Source organism: Neolamprologus brichardi, chromosome 11 (genome assembly GCF_056152115.1).
Source record: "Neolamprologus brichardi isolate AB-2024 chromosome 11, ASM5615211v1, whole genome shotgun sequence".
Lineage (NCBI taxonomy): Eukaryota > Metazoa > Chordata > Actinopteri > Cichliformes > Cichlidae > Neolamprologus > Neolamprologus brichardi.
In genome coordinates this window covers 27,952,445-27,974,610 of record NC_142114.1, presented here as the reverse complement: position 1 = coordinate 27,974,610, position 22,166 = coordinate 27,952,445, and the positions used below count along the sequence as shown (strand labels likewise).

Genomic DNA, 22,166 nt, shown 5'->3' with positions numbered 1-22,166 from the left:
TGGTAAAAAATGTAAACATTACCATATCTGGAACAAAGGTTCCACCTGACAGGTGCGAAATAGACGAGAAATGAGAAAGTAATACAAGCAGAGATTTATGATGCCCCAAGCTGGACTCACAAATACGCTGGAAATCTTTTCCAAGGATGCTGCTTCTCCAAAAACAAACGTGAGTTGAATCAAAAGCATTTTAAAGCTACAATTTATCCTCCTCTTCTTTTTCATGTTTTCCAAAAGTGATGTAACTCTGCTGATGCAGAACTTAAAAGGGAGCGTTTCATTGTAACCGAGTTAATTCATAGTATAACCTTGAATAATGCATTAAAAGCGCTGCAGCTAGCTGTTGTTTACATCAAGCAGAAATATGCATAATGCAGCGGGCCTCTGGAGAGAGAAACAGGCTTGGAAATTTGCCCACAGTACGTATGTCACTGCTCCTTGCTCATATCATACTAAATCAAAGTGTAAAGAGCTTTATTTGTTGTGATGTGTGTGAGTGAAATATTTGCTCTGCTTAGCTTTGAAAAAAACAGAACACGAGATGTGAGCGGGGGTTCGAATCGGGCCGAAAGCATTTCAAATCTAGCCTGGTAACATTTTCCCCTTTCTTTCCAATGCAAATATCACGCTGTCATTCCCCAAGTGAACCAGATGGATGAGCAGAATGTGCGGCAGTGCCACCCACCCAGCCACACACGCACTTGGGGTGGGATGATGGCGGTAGAGGGGGGGAGTCATGGCTCAGTTGCTTTGGTTCTTCTGTCTGTCCATCCGTCCGACAGACACCCAGGAAGAATGAATAATTTATAACCATTTCTTGTCTGGCTCCTCTGACTGATCTGACAGCTGGCCACCAAATTCTCTAAATCTTGTCATTTGTCACTCCTGAGAAAAGTCAAATCAGCAGCAGTGCACTCACACACCCTCCCCTCATGCTACCCGTGCTACAACGAGGACAATATGGCAAAGAAATCTTGGACAACATGTGACCACAAAGTGACTTCCCATTCAGCACACCTCTGATTTGCCAAAACAACACGATTTCTTAGTGTGAATGGTTTTGTGGAGGGCTGCGTGGGATTAACTGCTTTACAGTTTATGTGCACGAGCCTGAGATGGTGCATCGCTGTAGTTTGACCCGTCAATTCATTCTGTATCTCTGTGAGCTTCAGGCAGGCCATGAAGATTTGAAAAATTGAATGAATGAAAAATTCTGTCACATAACTTAGTGATTTAAAATCGCTTTGGGTTACTGCTCTAAATTTTTGTAACCGCAGCATAATTAGATAACTAACATTAAAACCATATTCAACACAGATTACTTCATTTCTGTTGATGGCAGTATTGTAGAAAGTAGTTACATGTGTCATTTATAACAGCTTGACATAATATAAGAGCCAGTAGCAAGAAACGTGCCATATGGCCTCTGTCTGTCTCACAGTATTAGTCATTTTCTGTGTAATAACTGTTTTTTTTTAAATGCATTATAGTTTATTACTGTCTAAGTATGCTACAATTATGGCTTCAAGGCTACCATAATTCAGGCAGAATGGTAGGGACCACATTTTCTGAGCCTCTAAAAGTCTTTTTAAGCAGTGCTCTATTCAGTGGAAATACACAAAAACCACACAGAATTAAGAGCCTTGCCTATTTAGCAGGACACGGCAGGGAATAATGTACCAGAATATAACATACGAACACTGACTTCAGATGTCCATCATGGTGGATGACAGTAGCTCAAACTGGAATCCAGGTTTTCATCTGGGACTCTTGAGTTTTTCAGAAACAGTTATGTGGAGACACGTGGCAGTTACACCCATGACGAAGCATTCAAAGCATCATTGTTGCACGAGGCTTTTACTTTTAGTTATAGTTATAGTTAGTTATATTGCTACAGTGTATCATAAAGATTGTGAATATGGCTGATTTTTGGACCAGCCGGATTGCACTAGGCAAATTTTATTTTAAATGCCAGTCAGAAATGTATAATTTCTGACTGGAAAACCAAGGAGTTGGTGGTGGATTTCCAGAGACGCAGACCCACCACACTGACACCGGTGAACATCCAGGGAGTGGACATTGAGATAGTGGACTCGTATAGGTACCTGGGTGTTCACCTGAATAATAAGCTAGACCGGAGCCACAACACCGATGCTCTTTACAGGAAGGGTCAGAGCAGACTCTACCTGCTGAGGCGACTCAGGTCATTTGGAGTCCAGGGAGCGCTTTTAAAGACCTTTTTTGACTCTGTGGTGGCATCTGTCATTTTTTACAGTGTTGCATGTTGGAGCAGCAGTTTATCGGTAGCTGAGAGAAAGAGGCTGGATAAACTCATCAGGAAGGCCAGCTCTGTTCTGGGATGCACCCTGGACCCAGTGCATGGTGGTGGGAGACAGAAGGACTCTGGCCAAAATAACATCTCTGATGGACAGAGTCTCCCACCCCATGCATGTAAATGTTGCTGAACTGCAGAGCTCCTTCAGTGACAGACCGCTGCATCCTCGATGCATGAAGGAGCGTTTCCGCAGGTCCTTCCTCCCTGCAGCTGTCAGACTGTACAATCTGAACTGCTCCCAACAAACATAGATGTTTAAATCAGCGCTGTAACTTGCACTATTTTATCAACCAATTCACACTATAACCAGGGTTTGCCTCTTATCTGTATTTAATTTAATTTAATTTAATAACGGTACAGTTTTGGTAACCATTGTCCTTGATGTAAATATGTAAAATTGTGTGTGTTTCTGTTCTGTGTCTTGTGTACTGTTTGTTTGTATATCTGTCTTTTTTGCTGCTGTTACGCCCAAATTTCCCCTTGTGGGACAATTAAAGGATTATTCTATTCTATTCTATTCTATTCTTTAAACATTTACTTGCTTTTGTGGTAGTTACATTGACACACCAGTTACACGACAAGGAAAATGATACACTACACGCACACACACACTTCCTCCTTGTGTAAACTGTATGGGAGCAGTTACTTTCTGAAGGAAGAACACATGGTTAAGCAATCTTTCAAGAAACTAACCAACATCAATCTCTAAAACACATCTCCTGCCAAGTTCCTCCTGAAGCCAGCAGGACCGAGCACTTGTGCTCAGTGGCCTGTAAATGACACACAATAATAAACAATAACAGGACTATCGTTTGCTTTTTGGATTCGGGCCGAGAACAAGACTTTAAAGCCAGAAAAGTCACCTTATGAGCAAATAAATGCACCTAGTCCATAATTTTTCTTAATGTTCCAGATACTTCCTGTGTCACTTTTTTCTGCTGCTGGGCAGTAAAAATGTAATTAATCCCCTAATAAACGATCTCTGAAACACACAGATACAGAGAGCATGACTAAGTCCTTTGAACCTAATCACATGAACGCCTTACATCAACAGGCAACAACTAGGCCTTTCAGAATAAAGTTCGTGCAGCTAACTCGACTGTTTTTGTTGCAGCTGACGGGGCCAGCTAACAAGAAAACAAGCGCATGAATGTGGTTATGAGTTTGAAAGCATGCTGCTTCAAAGGCTCATCTCATGGCAGCTCTACTGTTCAAATAACGAGGTCGGTGGCAGCGGCACTGGCGTGATCTTAGCAGCGCAGCGTTCCAACTCAGCATGTCATCATTAAATCTGAAAAGCTGGACACTGATCCCATCAGAGCAGAGATAATGCTGATCTCAGCGATGAAAACCGAGCAGCTGAAAGACTCCTTCTGTACGCATTATGAAGATTTCAGACTTGTATGTGTCAGAATTAGAGTTTCATGTACACATTTGTAGTTTTATTTAACTTAAGATATCTCAGGCATCTAAACAGCTGACAGCAGATTCCACCGATCAGGGTAAATTTCAGTTTAAAAAAATGGCATCCATGTGTTGCTCTCCTATTTTATCTAAAACACAATCACTGTCAGTTTTACAGCATTTATAGGTATTGTCTTTTTTACAACCAGAAAAGTCAGTGGGGGAAGGACATCGAGACTGACTTTGAGCTAAGTAATCAACTGTTTGAACTATTACCATCAGGCCGACGATACAGGTCACATAAAACCAGGACAAACAGATTCAGGGATAGCTTCTTTCCCAGAGCTATCACCGTAGTAAATAAGCACAAAACAATTGAACCTGCTTAACTATACCATACTTGCCATTGTGACTATATTATGCTGCTATCCTGTATATATCGTACTTATTATTGTCTGAGTACTTCGGTTGTTTTATTGTACTTTTTATATTTTACATTTATATTTATTATTGCATTTTGCACCAAGGGAGTGGCACTCCAATTTCGTTGTAATTTGCACAATGACAATAAAGGCTATTCTATTCTATTCTAAAAAGTCATTTTCCTTAAATACTGAAGAACAATAAATACTTAACATTCACGTTTTGTCACCATTGAATTTTAAAGTATGTAAACAAAGCCATCTTCTTTACCCATCAATGTAAATAAGGCTGCAATTATACTCCAGTGTTGATGTGAATATGGACAGCTACAATTTCTAATCAGTTTGACGTCTGCTTGAAGGACTAGTGCACATTTGTTGCCCTGGGAGTTTTGCTTTTATAGATGAGGGAAACTGGAGAGTACACAGATGTTAGCACTGAGCTTTTTGTTCACCCTCTATAACATCTAAATTTATATCACTCAGACCCCAGCAGACATGCATCTACTAGCAGATTGCGTTAAGTGCTTTCAAATGCCCAAAAATAAACATATCGTACTTTATTGACCAGGATTAATTAGTGCAGGAAATGATAACTGTTGAATTCAAAAGTCACTTTCAGAAGCCACAGTTGTCATTCAGCTGTTGCCATCATGATATGCTTTCCATTTGCTCTTCCACTAAACCATTTCAGTCTTCAAACTTACAGGCTCAGTTTCTATCCAGAGCTTTGGTCTGAGGGAGGGTGTTCCTCTTTCAATCATAATCCACAGACGTTTGCCATCTTCACTGCCAACACTTGCACAGCGTTCACCCCGAGATCTGAGGATTAGCATGGACAAGCCAGCAGAAGCAGAGACTCTTGGGCCTCCTCAGCAGGCTGGGCATTAGTAAAGAGCGACAAGGGAGCTTGGCAGGCTCCCCTAACACCCCGGCTGGCTGCTACGCCGGCGCTGCTGGCGTTGCCGCAGAGATTCAGGGCGATGGAGGTGGGGATAGAGAGAGCTGTGAAGCTGAGGGAGGTAGAGGACGAGGCAGTGGGGGATTATCTCACTGCAAAATGCACTACATGGAGGCCCAGATGGACCAGTGGGCTGTGGTTTGCTGCGATGCCAAGTGTGTGTTACCGCAAACACATATAGATAAAAATACATGCAGACAAAAGCAAAATCTTCCATATCAATGAGTGCATTTATTATTCAACACCTCTTATTAGGTGCTTTGAACCTAAACATGCTGCATAATGAAATGCAGTATATGCATAAACACTCCCACTGGGACGTGTGTCTAATGCACAGTTTGCACATTGCGCCGACACATATCACAAATAGGTTCTGTGGAGGGATGAGAGACTGTAGGGGGTGATAGCGGTGGGTGTCTCCATCTGTTAATCTGAAATGCTCAAATAAAGCCGAAACTATAAATGTCTGTGCTGATTTCAACATACAGGAAAGGGGGGGCTCATAGGTGTAGCTGTGCTTTGCTCACTTTCTGGAACGACATCAGTCGAGTCGTGAAATGTGCACCTCCCAGAACTTCAGAACTCCACTTCATCGGTTAAGCATGAGTGCGAATTCGTAAATAAGACGACTCCTTTTTGTGTAACAGATAGAGAGGATTGCATCCCAAGGCAGCGCACTGTTGTGTAACATTGAGGCAATCACAAGAAATGACACCTCCGCAGTTGCCGAGTGTTTCAGCAGGGACGTACGACACAATGCTGTTCTTCAGTTAAACAGCCAAAAGGTAGATAAAATCAAAACATGAAGCCATACAGACGTGTAGACAGATAATAGCCTAAGATTAGAAACTGTGTGACAAAAGAAGCTTCGGTTTAGTCGGTCCCAGTGACAGCAGGATTTAGCCCCTAACTAATGTGGCAGAGCTGCTTATCGATTATAGTTTGATTAAAGGAGACCTATTATGCTTTCATGTGTTTTCTGTCATTTACATACTGTTACAGGGGTGGATGCTCATATTAGACAAGATCAAAGACGCAATTGAGTCTCAAATGTGTTTGAAAGCAGCAGCTGTCCAGAGGAAGGCTGGCTTAAAGAGAGGGGCAAGGGAACTTAAATGGCTTGTTTCAGAGAGAGCATGAGCCATTTACTCAAGTGACTTTACATTTTGAGTGTCTTCAATTGTCAGTAAGAATGTTTTTTTTAAATAACTTGTCTAGTTAAATGCTTAAAACAAAAAACTAGAGAATTTGAATTGAGGACAACAATAATGTAGATTATTTTGAAACATTAATCATGCACAGCTACTCTAGTAAATTCCCAAGTATATAGGGCCAGAAATTAGAAGTGAACAAGAATAAACACGAACCCGCAAAGTACGTGTTTTTAGCCAATTACTGGGAAGTGATAAACGCTTCAATATCATTCATCCAGCATTTGCAATATGAAATGAGTCACAGTGAAGTAGCCCGGGTTACATCAACATAGTAGCAGCTACGGCGTTTCACAGTTTGAAGTTTTGACCTTTAATTATCTTAATTATCATTCCCTCATTAGGCTTTTCTGTGTAATTTGTAGGGATAGGCGTGCGGTGGGTCTCGTGTCATTTGGACTTAAGAGTCTTGTCAAGTGTGAAAGCTTTGTGAAGTTTTGAAATTTTGACCTTTAATTATTGTTCCCCCGGTGGACCAATTAGTCCTATTTAGTTAAAGGGGTGTATTCACACAAATAACAAAACTGTTTATTTATTCAACTGACTAAAATGATGTGCAGCCGTGCTGAAGCTTTTGGTTTTATATGCCAGGACTTTGTGAGTATTACATTTTTAAAAATGCCTATCAACTCTTTTTAGAAAAGATAGTTGTATCCTCATTACTCAAGAAAACTCTTGAAACTTTATGTGTGATTTTTGGATATAAAGTTGTTAACACAGATATATTTTGTTTAAAATAGGGCTACTGATTTGCCGGTAACATTTTAATCATGATCACATGTTAATCTGAGCTGTGTCAGTGCTGTCGGGCTTGAAGATAACATGTTGACCTCCTGATGGAGGAAAACCTTTAGAACTGCTTCTAATCAATAGGTCTTTTGTGTTCTCCTTGATGATTGAGTGCAATGATGCTACTTCCATGCAGTGGTACTCATGTGTCCCTGCTTTCCCAAAGTGTTCTCATCATGTAGTGATATATATCGCCAGTTTGTCAGAACCAATTCACTACTTGAAAAAAAACAGACTATCTTTGCATCTCTGTGGAAAAATAAAAAAAAGGTTTCAGGTCTTATCATCACATTTCTGCGCTCTTTCCCCAGATTCATTTATTTTTCACAGCTCTGAAGTCATTTACATGATTTTTCCTTAACACATCTTTTCCCTCTTAGCTTCAGCACATGACGGTAACCATGGAGAACACTTACCGTCACCTCTCCGCAGCCGGTATCTTGGCCTCTCCTTTGTGTCCGTGCTGCTGCCTTTGTTATTATTATGAGATGCTGAATCCTCCTCTGTCAGTGCCTCACTTTGTTCTGACACAGGAGATGCTGCAGGTGAGACCTCCTCCACCCCTGGCCGTGATTCATTCCCAGTGTTCTCACTTTGATTTTTCTCCCCACTTGGTTCTTCTTCCCCAGCCTTGCCAGAGCCTTCATTCTCCACCACATCAGCTCCAGCTTGAGGTTCTGCATGATTGGTGGGGCTTGAGGGGTTTGAGGGGCTACAGCTTCCCAGGGAGTCAAGCACAGAGCAGGGGCTGGAGTGCAGAGACAGAGAGGGGGTGTCGGGTTCTCTGATCCTGGTACACGGGGCTCCGTATGGTTCCTGGACAAATCCTACAAACATCACCCCTTGGTCAGCGGCATCCTGTATCTGCTGTTGGGAGCAAGGACAATGAAGAAAAAATATTAAAAGCCAGAATGATGACAACAAATGATTTACAGTGCCTTATTTTTGGTTAAATTCAAGTAAAAACAATCAGTGATTTGACAGAAAATAAATCAGATGCTGATTTATATCAGTATTATTAAGGCAACAACATGTAATCATAACAAAACATTATCTTTTTGAGGTTCTGGAACCCTGGTGGTACCAAATCTGAAGTTATCTCTATATTTGTGATCACAGGACATAATTTTTGGTTACATCTCATCACAGAAACTGTTTTTATCAGACTTTTATTTTTAGTTATGACTCGAAATGAAACCTTGAAAAATGCCAGAGGCTAAGTCAGCAGGCTAATTATTCTAATGTTTAACATGCAAGATGAAGATGTCCACTCGTAATTTCATTGACATTTTGGAAGCTACAACATGAGTCAGCTGATCAATTAAGTTATCTGCAGACTAATTAGTGGCAAAAATAGTTGTTTTAGCCCTTGAAATGTCTTGAACAGTATCCAGTGATCAGGGTCCAGATTAAGAACAAGGAGACCCCCAAACAAATCTTTCCCAAGAGAGCTGAAACTAAACTTCAGGAGTTGGTTTGAAATCAGATAACTTGAATTGATAGTTTTTTTCTTTCCACGGCTTCATGGAGTTGTTTGCATCTGTTAAATTTTTGTTTTTCCTCTTTCTTCACTTCTCTTCATTCCTTTCCGGCAGCTTTTCCAATCACAGTTTTGATTAGATTGGAACAGCCACAACCCTGTACTCAGACCTGGGCCACATCCCAGATTCAGCGCTCTATTGTTTTCTCTGTCTTGTTGTTTTCTGGCCTTTTATGTCAATATTGGGGTTCTGCAACAGAGCGAGATTGAAACGTTAACTGTCAGGGAATGTTAATGATGCCATTCTCCATTTCTCCCCCGGTCCACCAACCAACCCCCTCTCCAAGCCAAGGCGGCGCCCGTCTCTATCTCGAGTAACATTGAGGGAAGAAAATAAGAATCAAATTGCAGGTTATTCACTATGAAATTAAATTGGAAAACAGTCACATTGTTTCCAGCCATATTGTTTAATATCAGCTGAATGCTCTCTGTGTGCTTCCACATCATATTCCCCATACCAATATGTTGAAATGGAATTGCTGAGATAAAAGAGAGCAACTGGTGTATCTCATTTAATGGTAATGCAGGCAGTCAAAGAGAGAAATGAATGGCTCTGACTGTATAATGTCGGTGCAGTTGATAGAACAGTAGATTCAAACAGCAGGCTGTAATGATTGAATTTATTTTTGGTGCCATTATTATTGTTATCATCATCATTTCATTAAACCCCTTGCTTGACAATGTAGAACCATTCAGATTAGATTTCTTTCTCAAGAGACATCTTGACAATAGACCACCAGCATCGGGACTTTTGTTAAGACTGCAGATAACCACAAAGATAAATGACAAAATGAGAGTCGCAAACAGTGCGTTCACACAACAGCAGCAGAGCCAAAGCAACGCATGCACGAATAATGTCAAAAAGAGTGAAAAAAGAGTCGTTTCCATTCACTAGAAAATCAAAACTGCAAACATTTGCTTGCATTGCATCCTTATATCAATTATTTGTCTTTTCCCCTCCTTTGTGTTGCAGTCCAGCTGCTCTTTATTTCTGTATGGGCTCCTCATGTGCATATACAATCTTTGTCTTTTTCTAACAACACAAGTGCTTTGAACACAAATGTTACCATGCTACCACCACTTTTAAGGTGTATACAGTGTTGCTGGGGTTAGCACCAAATCACAACAGCAGTCACCTCAGGGCTAATTTATATTGTGAGGTAAAGACCCTACAGTAAGACAACATACCACAAATACTGATTTGCGCGAGTCCTTGGTTCTTTGCTCTATTGTGATTGTTCTCATCATTAGTTTCAGTTTTTGTGTTTCCTTGTGTCATCGCTTTTGCTTGTCTTACATTTTATTTCCTCCTGATTGTTTTGATTGTCTGCACCTGAGTCTTATTTCTCTCACCTGTCTCTTGTCTATTAAGTCCTCTGTGTATCGACTTGCCCCTATATTGCTGTGCTTTTATGTTTCTCTGTGTGCTCTACGATCTCTTGTGGGTTTTGGGTATTTTGTTAGTTTATCATTCTGTTTACAGTTTGAATAAATGCTTCATTTTTGTTTGAATGCCTTCAGTGTCCTGTGCTGCACATTCTGACACAATAAAACGAAAACCTGACAATGTAAACAGATGCAAAGTCAGAAGATCACAGGTTACATCTCATCATTTGAAATACTTAAACAAACAAACAAACACAAAAACAGTCAACCTCACATTATTACTAGAGAATTACTCAGCTCATTAGGGGATAAGTCTAACACTGTTTCCCTAGAGCCAAACAAATGATACACCAGCCAACCAACCAGAATACTGAATTACCATTATTTTCCTAACATGGGAAACGTTAGGAAAATAATTTTAGTTTTAGTGTTAACCTGGACACTAAAACTACATTTTGAGTTTCAAAAATGCCTTCAAACTTGTGGGAACCAAAAGCCTGGTCCCCACAAGTATAGTAAACTTCCATTGACATAATGCTTTCCCTAGCCCCTTACCCTAACCCTAACCATTAAAAATGCCTAACCTAAGCAGAAGCTTAACAGGAGCCTGTCACGTTCCTGAGTCTTTTGACCCAGTGTTTTGAGCTCTAGTTCATTTTTGATGTTTATGGTTTATGTTTAATTTCTTTAGGTCAGCGAAGTTCTTTTGGTTATTAGATTCCTCTTGTATTTTCTTCCCCTGTATTTAAGTTTCCCTCACTCTTTGTCTATGAGGCTGTTTTGATGTGTGTCTTATGTTATCAAGTTTGTATTGTCATGTCTGTGTCGCATGTTTCCTGTTTTATTTCGAAGGTCTGTGTCAGTGTAGTCAGCTTTGCTTCCTTTGTCTCGTTATGTCAGACTAGTGTCAGCTGTTTCCCCATGTGTTTCCACTTCCCCTAATCACCCGTGTGTGTTTTTAGTCTGTGTGTTCTGGTCATTCTTTGTCAGGTCGGCTGTTGTTCACGCCAAGGTTTCCATGTCATGTTTCACGTCTAGGTTTTTCTTGTTGTTTATTTAGTTCTCCCAGTTTAGGTTGATGTTAGTTTACTTTAGTTTGCCTTTTCTTTGTACCTTTTTACCAGCCTTATTAAACTGCTCGCTTTTTGTTAATACTCAAGCTTTGGTCCAAGTTCCTTCGTGTCTGCATTTTGGGTCCACTCTTCACAATTAATACAGTCTGCCACCGCCAGACTGTGACAGAGCCTTAAAGGAGAGTCTGGATGATCCAGCGGCCCCTAGGACCGTTTTCATTTCATTTCAATTCATTTATTTATTTATTTCACACTTGGTACAACAATTCAAACAAACCAACCACACTTTCTATCAAAATAACAATACAACCATGTGTGAAAAGGAGCAGGAAGAAGAAAATATTCTTATTAAACCCTACCCCCTATCTACAATCCAATTTATATTACAAGTGGGCACCAAAAATCAGGGAACAAACTAACATTAACATTTATCTCCAGTCCTAACCCAAACCAAACAACAAATTTACAATCAGAATATACCACATAGTAACAAGGAGAAAAATAAAATTAAAATAAATAAAACAAAAAATTATAATGGATCCTTTTTCAATGAACTCCAATTTCATTCACATCCTTCATATTGAGTTATCGTTTTAAGCATGTAACACTTTTTAAAACAATGTAAATTTATACAATTCTTTAAATTATAATGAAGTGAGTTTCACAGTCGTATACCCTAACCGTTGGACTCATTAATCTTTGTGTAGTCCTAGCTAACTGATGCTTAAAGTAAAATTTCCTTCTGCTATCTTCTCCCCCTGAACACAATAAAAATACTCTTTGTAACTTAAAGGGCAGAATATTATTTATAGCCTTAAACATAATTAATAGTGTCCGTAATTTCACTAAATCTCCTAATTTTAATAATTTCGATTTTATAAATAATTTATTTGTATGTTCTCTATATTTAACATTATGAATCATTCGTATCACTTTCTTCTGTAATAAGTTTAGAGGTTTTATAGTATTCTCATATGCATTCCCCCAGACTTCAATACAGTAACTAAAATATGAGAAAAACAATGAAAAATATAAAATGCGCATTGTTTTATAGTCTAATAAATCTCTTACATTTCCCAAAATATAAATGTTTTTAACCATCTTCTTTCTAATATACTCAATATGTGATTTCCACGTCAAATTTTCATCTACTATTACACCCAAAAAACGAAATTCAGTAACTCTATCAATCAATTCTCCATCAATGGACATAATGACTAGGGGTGCAACGATACACAAAATTCACGGTTCGGTTCGATACTTTGGTGTCACGGTTCGATATTTTTTCGATACAAAAAAAATGTTCATGCCTTTTTAATTTGTCATTTATTAAAATTATAAATATATATTTGAACTCAAAAGTACAGTTTTTAAATTTAATGTTACTGAAACAACAAAGTAATAAAAAAAATAAATCTATCTGATTGAGGAATCACTCATCTTTGGAAAAGAGAGTTTATTACAGAGAAATAGCTCTTTCCAAAATAAAAGCTATACTATACGCTTCTTCTGGGCTATATTCTCAGCAGCATATTAAACATATCAGGTGCCCATAAGGAGAATCATGTGCTAACGGCTGTCTAAATGACTCGGGTAAAGTTTGTAGCATGCGTGCTTGTTGTTTTTGTCTGCTTCCACTTGTCTTTGCACTAGGATGATGTCGGAGTAAATGTGCAGCCATATTCGTTGTGTTTCCACTAGTGCTGTCAGCGTTAATCTGAAATGACGTTAACGCCACAACACGGCAAATCTTTGTTAACGAGCTACCGCGGATCACCCCATGGGTGGGACTGGACGGCCAACACGTTAACGAGCTAACTGCGCTAACGCACTAGTTCCCACCAATGTAATTGAGCATTGCTGGCACATCCAACATACTGTTTTACTTTAGTCCATGACGCGCCTACCTTCAGGGTCATACGTCACATGAAAACCAAAATAGTTCCAAACGCCAGATCTGAATGAGGGTGGGGGAGGTTCAATTTGCCATGTTGCAAGGAGAGCTTAACTTCTGTCTCGCTAGCTTGCCCTGCGCTCAGTGAATCTGCGTTCGACTACTCCGCCTAGGCTGCACTGTCGAGCTCAGATCCACTGAGCGCTCAACACAGACAGCACCGTCAGAAGGAAAGTTGATAAAATAAATTAAAAATTTTGTATTGTTAGATACATATGCATACCAAACCGAAAGCACTGTATCGAACGGTTCAATATCAATACCAGTATTGTTGCACCCCTAATAATGACTTCATCCTCCTTTACATGATTGCCATATATCATGAATTTCGTTTTTGTCAGATTCAGAGATAATTTATTTACATCAAACCATATTTTTAATCTTAACATCTCAGAAGTCATAATTTCAACCAAATCTTTCAAATTCTCTCCAGAGCAATAAAAATTTGTGTCATCCGCAAATAAAATAGAATTTAACCTTTTTGATACGTCACAGATATCATTAATATATAAATTAAAAAGTTTAGGTCCCAAAATAGAACCTTGAGGAACGCCACATACAACCTTCAATCTTTCAGAGGTGTTACCGAGATAATGGTATTATTTTTCTATACTCGGTTCTCGGTACCTATTTTCTAAATAATAATAATAATAATGGATTGCATTTATATAGCGCTTTTTGGGGCCCTCAAAGCGCTTTAGAATACCACTATTCATTCACTCTCATATTCACACACTGGTGGAGGCAGCTACAATTGTAGCCACAGCTGCCCTGGGGCAGACTGACAGAAGCGAGGCTGCCATATCGCGCCATCGGCCCCTCTGGCCAACACCAGTAGGCGGTAGGTGAAGTGTCTTGCCCAAGGACACAACGACCGAGACTGTCCGAGCTGGGGCTCGAACCGGCAACCTTCCGATTACAAGACAAACACCCAACTCGTGAGCCACGATCGCTCCTTAACCAGTTCAATGCCACTCCTCTCACACCATAATTATACAATTTAGAAATCAAAATAGAATGTTGTAACGTATGAAAAGCTTTTTTTAAAATCAGCAAATACCCCAACTGTATATTTATTATTATTGGTTGCAGATGAAATATCGTCAATGAACGTCAACAATGCTAATGCCGTTGATCTATTTTTACGAAATCCAAATTGATTTTCATTTATTAGTTGATATTTTTCAATAAAACTATCAAGTCTTTGCGCAAAAAGTTTTTCGAGCACTTTTGAAAACTGTGACAAAAGAGACACTGGCCTATAATTATTAAAACTATGCTTACCTCCTGATTTATATAAGGGTATCACTTTTGCCACTTTCATTCGATCAGGAAACACTCCTGATTGTAACGAGAGATTAAAAATATAGCAAAGAGGAATACTTATACAATCTAAAGTCTTTTTAATTACAACCATGTCTATACCATCACAGTAAGTAGATTTTTTATTTTTACAATTTCCTACAATTGCTACTATTTCTTTTATAGTAGTATCAGCCAAGAATATAGAATTAACCATTCTATTTTCTCCTTTCCAGGCTTCCTCATATTCTGGGTCGTCATTTTTTCTAATTAAATTAATTTGCTAAAGTGGGTCCAACATTTACAAAAAAGGACCGTGCATTAAAGCTTTAGTGAAAGAGAACTGAACTAAACTTTCTCTATACCTTAACCTAAAACCATAACCTAATTGTAACCCTGACACTAAAACCACATTTTGAGCCTCAAAATGCCTTTAAATCTGTGAGGACCGGTGTGTGTGTGTCCTCACAAGTGACTGTTGGTTCTCACAAGCATAGTAGAATGCAGATTTCGGTCCTCACAAAGATAGCTAGACAGGAACGAACACACACACACACACACACACACACACACACACACACACACACACACACACACACACACACACACACACACACACACACACAGCAGAAATGAAAGTGTTCACTGGCAAGAAAATGTAAACAAAAAAGAATTCACAAAGAAAATACAACTATTTACATGGTGACACTATTTTCAATGTTTTGAGCAGCTTAATAATAACTTGGGATGATTTTAATAAATAAACTAACATTATTCTTGCTTTTTAATGTGTTTGAGATCATCAGCTGTGCTGTATTGAAGTTATGTTAACTACAGCAGCAATCCAGTAACAATGGAAAGAACTTGGATGAGTAGAGAAACAACAGTGCATCATTAGTTTATGACATGAAGGTCAGTCCAGCGAGTTACCAGCATCACAAATTGCCAATTAACAATGCCCCAGATTAGAGTCAATGCTTCATAAGTTCACGCAGGGGGAACTCATCATCAGCACCAGCTGCTGGGAGGAGTCTGTGTGAATCAGGCCTTTAAGGCTCAACTGCTTCAAAGGAGCCACTACTGAGGAAGACCTACATGCACCTTAAGGCGCTGTAAGAGATGTTTAACTGAGAAGGACAGTGATGGGCTGCTTCATCAGATGTTCTGACCTCGACAGTTACCCAACTTCAGCGCAGCTTCAACTGTTCTGCCATGAGATGAACTAAAGAGTGGAGAAAGTTTGGAAACTCTTTTAAAACATTTGATAAAACTCCAGGTGAGCCTAAAGTGTTCAAAGTCATTAATGGTTTCTTTGGAGAATCTATTTTGACACCTTTCTGCAGCTTCCACAAACCTATTTGTATCTTCAGCAATGATCTACAATGCAAAATGTGATGAAAACCCCTTAAAATGTCTCCCAACTTTTGACTGTTACTGTATGTTCATATGTTAATAATGGTGAAAATGTGTTTCTGTCACACACTGTCCTGTCAAGTGTTAGTTTTTCTTTGTTTAGAAAACAAATGAGCTTTAACGTCTAACAGTTATTGAGCATAATTATGAATAGTTACTTTGTAATTAGACTTTACGTTTACTTAAACACAGAGAAAGCAATTTGACAGCTTAAACCTAAAAACTGCACCTTAATGCCTGTGTGTAAATGTCTTTGTTTTACTCAGTTTCAAGGCATTTCATAAGAAAACTGAACTTATTGGAATAGCACTGTCTACTAATGAGAGTAGTTTGATTTTTTTTAGATAAAAAAAGAAGTGGTTCGAGAGTTACTGCAACTACAAGACTGCTTGTTTGGCCACATCAAAGAAGGGTTAATGCTATTTCTGAAAATGAGAACAATTGCTAATTCAGGAGTCATGTCCTGCATATACTGCTGGGGATAAAAGAGTAAATGGAGAATAAAATTAAAAATCAGCATTCCTCTGAACTTCTCGTTTTAAATGAACACACAAGTCACTCCGGCCCAGATGGAGCCACCTCAGGTCAAGAAAATGAGGATTTGAGGTCGAAATCACATCATTTCTCTTCATTAGCAGAAATGATGCTGAGCAAAAACTTGATGAAAAAATATTCAGGAAGTAGCTTCCCTGATACTGCCACCAGAATATCAACAGCCTGTAGTAAAAAAATCCCATTTCAATTTTGACTTGAGACCACATTTTCTATTTCCCCCGTAAGTTATTAAAGTGGCACCAGGAGGAGGTGTCTGAAGGTCAAGATGAAAACCCCGGAGAGAGAGATAGAGAGCGCAGACAGAGTGAGGGTAGAAATGACAGAGGCTAAAGGGATAATGACAGAGACTGAGACCGAACGGAAGAAAAAGGACTGAATATGAAAGTTGAAAAAAGGAGACGAAGAAAGGAAAATGAAGGCGGCAATAGAATCCAAGAGAGTATCTCAAGAAAACTGCCCTCTTTGCTCCTTTCTCTACCACTCATCCATGTCCACTCTCCTTTTAATAGATTTGTAGCATGGCCTCCTGCTCCTACTTCAGCAGGCGTGTAGCCGCTGAGTAGATTAAAATGATAACCAACAGTAATGAGGTCCTACAGGACTGCAGTTGCATGACTAATCGAAGGGCAAAATGCAGAGAAAGGTTCAGAAGCGGGGCTCAAAAGGCCGGCATCGGGGCTGGTAATATATAGATTAGGCAGGAGAGTTGAATCATGATGACGCAGCATTACCAACCTGCAAAAGAGGAGGGTGTGTTGTGTATATCATCTGAAGTGCCATTTCAAGCAGGCTTTCAGCAGCAATGTATTCACAACAGTGACATATGATACACAGCCAATTCATTATTAAATCAGTGATTTCAAATCTCTGGCTCCTGTTTGCTGCTTTCATCTTCTCTATGGAAAATACATCTATGCAAGCTGCTTGGTTTGCTAATTAACATTAGACGTGAACCATGAGGGAAACACGGCTTTTATCAAAGATTGATATGTGCAGCTTCACTGAGACACGGGGGCAATATTCTGTATTTTAAAGTTATTGTAACATTTATTCTGCTTCATATCTCGACATGATGACCAGCAGAGAATTATCAATACCACAAATCATAAAAACCAAAACCCACTAAAGTGCTAGCTTGTTTGCAACTAGCTCGTGGACAAGCTAGCAGCTACAGAACCAATCAAGAGCAAAAGACAACTGTAAATAGAGTGATTTTTGACTAAGATTCAAAGAATGAGACCACAGTTTGATACCAAGTTCTCATTAAAAAAAACATCACGTTCACTAAATAAATAAATGAATAAAAAGAACTTTTTATGTACAACTCTGGTTCTAATAATTTGGGTTTGCTCCTTTATTACTGTAAGAAAATAATTTATGAGACAGCAGGTGTTTACGCCCGGTGTCACATAAAATTATACCAGAATATTTCAATGAAATTTCTGATAACAATTTCATTTCATTGATGCTTACTGACAGCATCAATCTAAGTGTAAGTAAATAAAGAGTATTTTCCACTGAACTCTTGCCATTAATGACGCTCTTTCAAGTTTGAAGTGTGAAACTATTGAAACAAAGTGGCAGCTTTAGAGTGCAACAGTGACACAGTGTAAGTCAAATGTATTTGAAGTAATTTTAAGTATAAAATAACTCATTAACATTTTAGTTTAACAGAAACGAGACTAAGAGAACCTTGTAACTAATCAGGAGCTGCACTCTATTGTCACATAATAAAGCTGAAAAATATTCTCGACCAGGGACATTGTATGTTGGGTTAAGCTTTTTAACCAGCTGCTTAAACCCCCTCCTTTCCCACCCTGTAACCCCATCAATAAAGTCCATTCACCATTCATTTTGAACAAAAATGAACAAAGTGCAGCTAGCAAGTGCACCAGTGGTGCTCTGTTCAATCATTTGCTTACATTTACTGCATGTGTCCTCTCCTTCATCGCCTTGTTGGTCTTAACAGTTTTTGCTTGAAGTGGTGAAAAATTGTTTTATATAGGAAGTGAGCTTAATACAACTCTAACAACAATGTAGTAATGATTTTAAACTTTGACATTAATAAAAAAAAAACTAAAAAACAAACAAATCTTACAATTAAGGTTATGTGGTGCAATTATCCAACTAATTAAGACAGCTGCCGATTACGCTGTTACTACTTTAATACATCAGTTGTTTAACACTGAATCGGTCCAGCTACTCTGTATTTTATACCAAACAACGTAAAACAAAATTAGCAAGCAGGAGAAGCATCTGTTCTTCTGAGGTGACATGGAGGTGCAGGTAAAATGACTCTATTGCTGCTCATTATTTGCTAATTGTTGGTGGTCTGTGAGTATTTGGGTCAGGTAATCTCATTTTGGATTGGATCTAATTATGTGGGTCGAGGCTGGAGATGCTCGGGCAACCTTTGATCAGATCCCTCTTTTATAAAATAATTATCTTGGGTTTAGGTAGTTTTTTTTTTTACCAGTCTTTAATCTGACTAATGCTCATACTGGACTTAATTACTTACTGTAGGTCTGGTGCCCTCTCTATGTGTCACAGCTTTTAGTTAATAATCCTAAACTATAATATTTTGCAAAGACTGGGGATCTTGTACTATTTAGTCACCAATTGCAGAACAACTAGTTTTCTTTGTAGATAATTTGCCATCATACTCATGGCAAAAATTGTTGAACATCAGAGCAGAAATGTGATTTTTTTTCAGACAGGATTGCAGAATGTGGACGTGATGTTGAGAGTATAGGAAGAGCACCTACTGGCTGCTAAAAAAGGGCAACACATAGCAAACATCAGGGAAATCTGTTTGTGTGAAACTCCCCTCATCAAAAACAAAATATCAGCGCATTTATCTCACATTTAAATCACCAAACATCTGTATCCTATATCCATTTGGCTCTACTGTATTTTACCAATAACAATTCAACACTGCAAATATGACTGAATGAAAGAATGAAACAGAATGAAAGTTGTAATGTTGCTATTAATTTGTGGAATATGTCTGCGTTTTATCAAGGTGTAAAGTTGAAATTCTGTTAAAAATAAATAAATCAAACTTCGTCACTCCTCTTCATTGGCAACTTTGCTCCAAACATCCGGCGACAAGGTGTTATTAAAAGATTACAACATGATTGCTTGCTGGTGGAGCTGTAGGCATTTAAGTGTTGTGTTCTCCGGCTCTTCAGACAAGGTGACATGCTGAATAAAGCAATTTAAGGTTTGGTAGCAGAAATAATGACGTCTAGAGAAACCACCAACTGCATTCATCTGCTTGGAGTAAAAGCCACCGCAATTTCTCTGCAATCATCCCTCCCTATCTCTTGCTATCCTCTTTCCAGCTGGGCACAACCTAACAAGACATTCAGCTTGGCATTTGTAAGACCTACCTTCTTGACGTAGCCCTGGATGAGCTCTGGGGTGGGCACCTGCTCGGCAGACAGGCACTCTTCCAGCTGTAGTTTGCACGGTGGGCTGACTGGCTGGCTCCTTTCCACCCTGCATGCAACACAGTTGGGGTGACAATGAATTTCAGCCTTCCAGTGAAGCGGCCCGTTGAGCAAATGCTCAGAATACATAAAGCCACCGATGGAAACCCACCTTCACAGCCAGCTTAAAATGATAAAATTACAGTCACAAACAGGGTGCTATTGACAGACCCAGGAATCATATACAAAGAACCCTCTATCAACAAATTATGCTGCATCAAGAAGCTTTGTTAATGCTATTGTTGCCCAGTGGGAGGTGAAAGAAAAATACAATAACACTTAAGTGAGGCAAAGATCCACATGGATGAAAGAAAACACACACAGTAGGCAGAAATTTCAATGCAAATCTCATCTGCCCCCCCATCCCCCCTGCAGCCCTCCCCTTTGAAGCCATATCAGTATTTTGAGCGCAGAGAATCTATTTATATGATATTGTATTTTCCTACTTTGTCCTCTGCGGGAAATCCCAGAGCCAGCCCCAAAGAGACTAATGCCCCAGCTTCTATCTCCCAGCTTCTCATCCTGTTGACAAGGCGAAGAAGCCCCACACACAGTTTTGCTCAGGGTGCACATACAGTACGTGTTTGCGTGCAAGGGCTGTACGTCTGTGCTCTGCGTGAGCTCTGGCTTTACACGGACACCTGATGTGCAGGAGGGTAAAAGATGCATGCATGCAAGCTGCTGTGTGTATTAGGGGCTGCCCTTGCAACTTCTCGGTTCAGGCTCTGAGTGAGCGTACGTGTCTCATCCTCTTTGTGTGTCGCTGTGTGATCCTTGTGCTTTATCGCAGTGATTTTCCTGTCACGGCCCCACTGGATGTATCAAAAGGAGTCGTTTTTGGTGAGATGTGCAAAGAAACACATCAGAATATATTTTCAATGCAAACAGACCACAAATAGTTGTTTTCTTCAGGTAATTTAATAAATGTGAATTTGCTTGTTGGTGGATTATTTTATGCTCCCTGCACTTTCCCCTGGTGAACTAGCCATCACCTGGCTCTTCAGCTCACAGATGAGTGGCATAGATAGTTTTATTTAACCCTAAGCAAAAAAAGAAAATAAACCCATTTACAAAATGTCAAAATGCTTCTTTAATGTTTGGCTGGCTGGCATTATCGCGAATGTCCTTATTTTACTGAAATTTCCAAAACAAGTTGGTGGGAATTTCAGGATTGAACAGGGAACTGCTAACTTCGTCTGAGATAGCAGAAGCGAACTTTAAGTGCACATAGGCTTAAAGGGACAGAAGCTGAGACTGTTTCAGCCAGAACATGTACCGAGATTCTGCATAAATGGCCAGTAAAAAATGAAAAGCGCACTTATTTTTGAGCTGTGAATCATGAAAGGTTTCACCAGTAGAGCCCCAGAATAAAATACGATGCTGAAAATGAACATAATAGCACCCCTTTAAAGTCCAAACTGTCAGATTTTTTAGGCATAAAAGACTTTTATAGTCACAGGGAAACCAAGAGCTCATTTATATATTTCTTTTTCATTTCACTCTCATTTTCAAGCTATTTTTTTCTTCCTTGTCAAAAACATCGAGCATGTAAAGTAAAATATTGTATTGCATTTTCACTTTAAATCCAGGCCTATTTGCATATTAGACCTCAGAGTATGAGGGATTACTGAGTCATTTCATTTGATCGATTAAAAAAAAAAACAAGCAGGGAACGCACATACTCGACTGTCACTGACACCCATCGCTCAGTGTGTACTGCTGCTGCAGCATACAGCAGAGCAGAAACTGGGCCGGCTGACTTGTTAAGCAAAAATTTCACACACTCTGTGAAACATTCATTACGACGAGCTGGGAGCTTCTTCTTCTTCTTGTTTTTTTGCAGCGTCATAACAATCAAAGGCACAACGGCAAAAGCCTGGTGGCACTGCCAGAAAAGCTACATGTATCCCCTGTTGGTTGCGACATAAATCTGAACCAACCAGCTCGTCTGGGCTTCAGGCACTTCTTCAGGAAACAAAACAGAGAAATGGAGACAGAGATGCTGTCAGCTAGTAGAGTTTACACGGTGCAGCAGAGAGAGAAGCATTTGTTCTGTTACAGTCTCAGTTTTTAAAATCTGATTTCACATTTTCGACCTCATGAAACATGCTTTGAGAAAACACCCAGAAGTTTATTGTGCAGTTATGTGACGGAAGTTTCAAAGGATGAAACAAAGTGTCCTTCACTTTATTGGATGTTGAAGAAAAATTAAAACAACGTTCGATCATTTGCCATTCAAACAAAAGTGATTCAGTCCTTCTAAAAGACTTTTAAATAAATAAATCACTCTGAAGCGCAATCATTTCCTTTACTTTTGTGCTATTAAATGT

General features: G+C 39.3%; 1 protein-coding gene across 1 annotated transcript in view; it reads right to left on the bottom strand.

The window, feature by feature from the left end:
- The window catches only part of rftn1b (raftlin, lipid raft linker 1b), a 156,865-nt gene that overhangs the window by 49,733 nt on the left and 84,966 nt on the right, over positions 1-22,166 (bottom strand). The window contains exons 5-6 of the mRNA XM_087848469.1: positions 19,738-19,846; positions 7,539-7,989 (exon numbers count right to left, since the gene is read on the bottom strand). Coding sequence (XP_087704595.1) covers positions 7,539-7,989; positions 19,738-19,846 — 560 coding nt within the window. The remainder of the gene's footprint in view (positions 1-7,538; positions 7,990-19,737; positions 19,847-22,166) is intronic.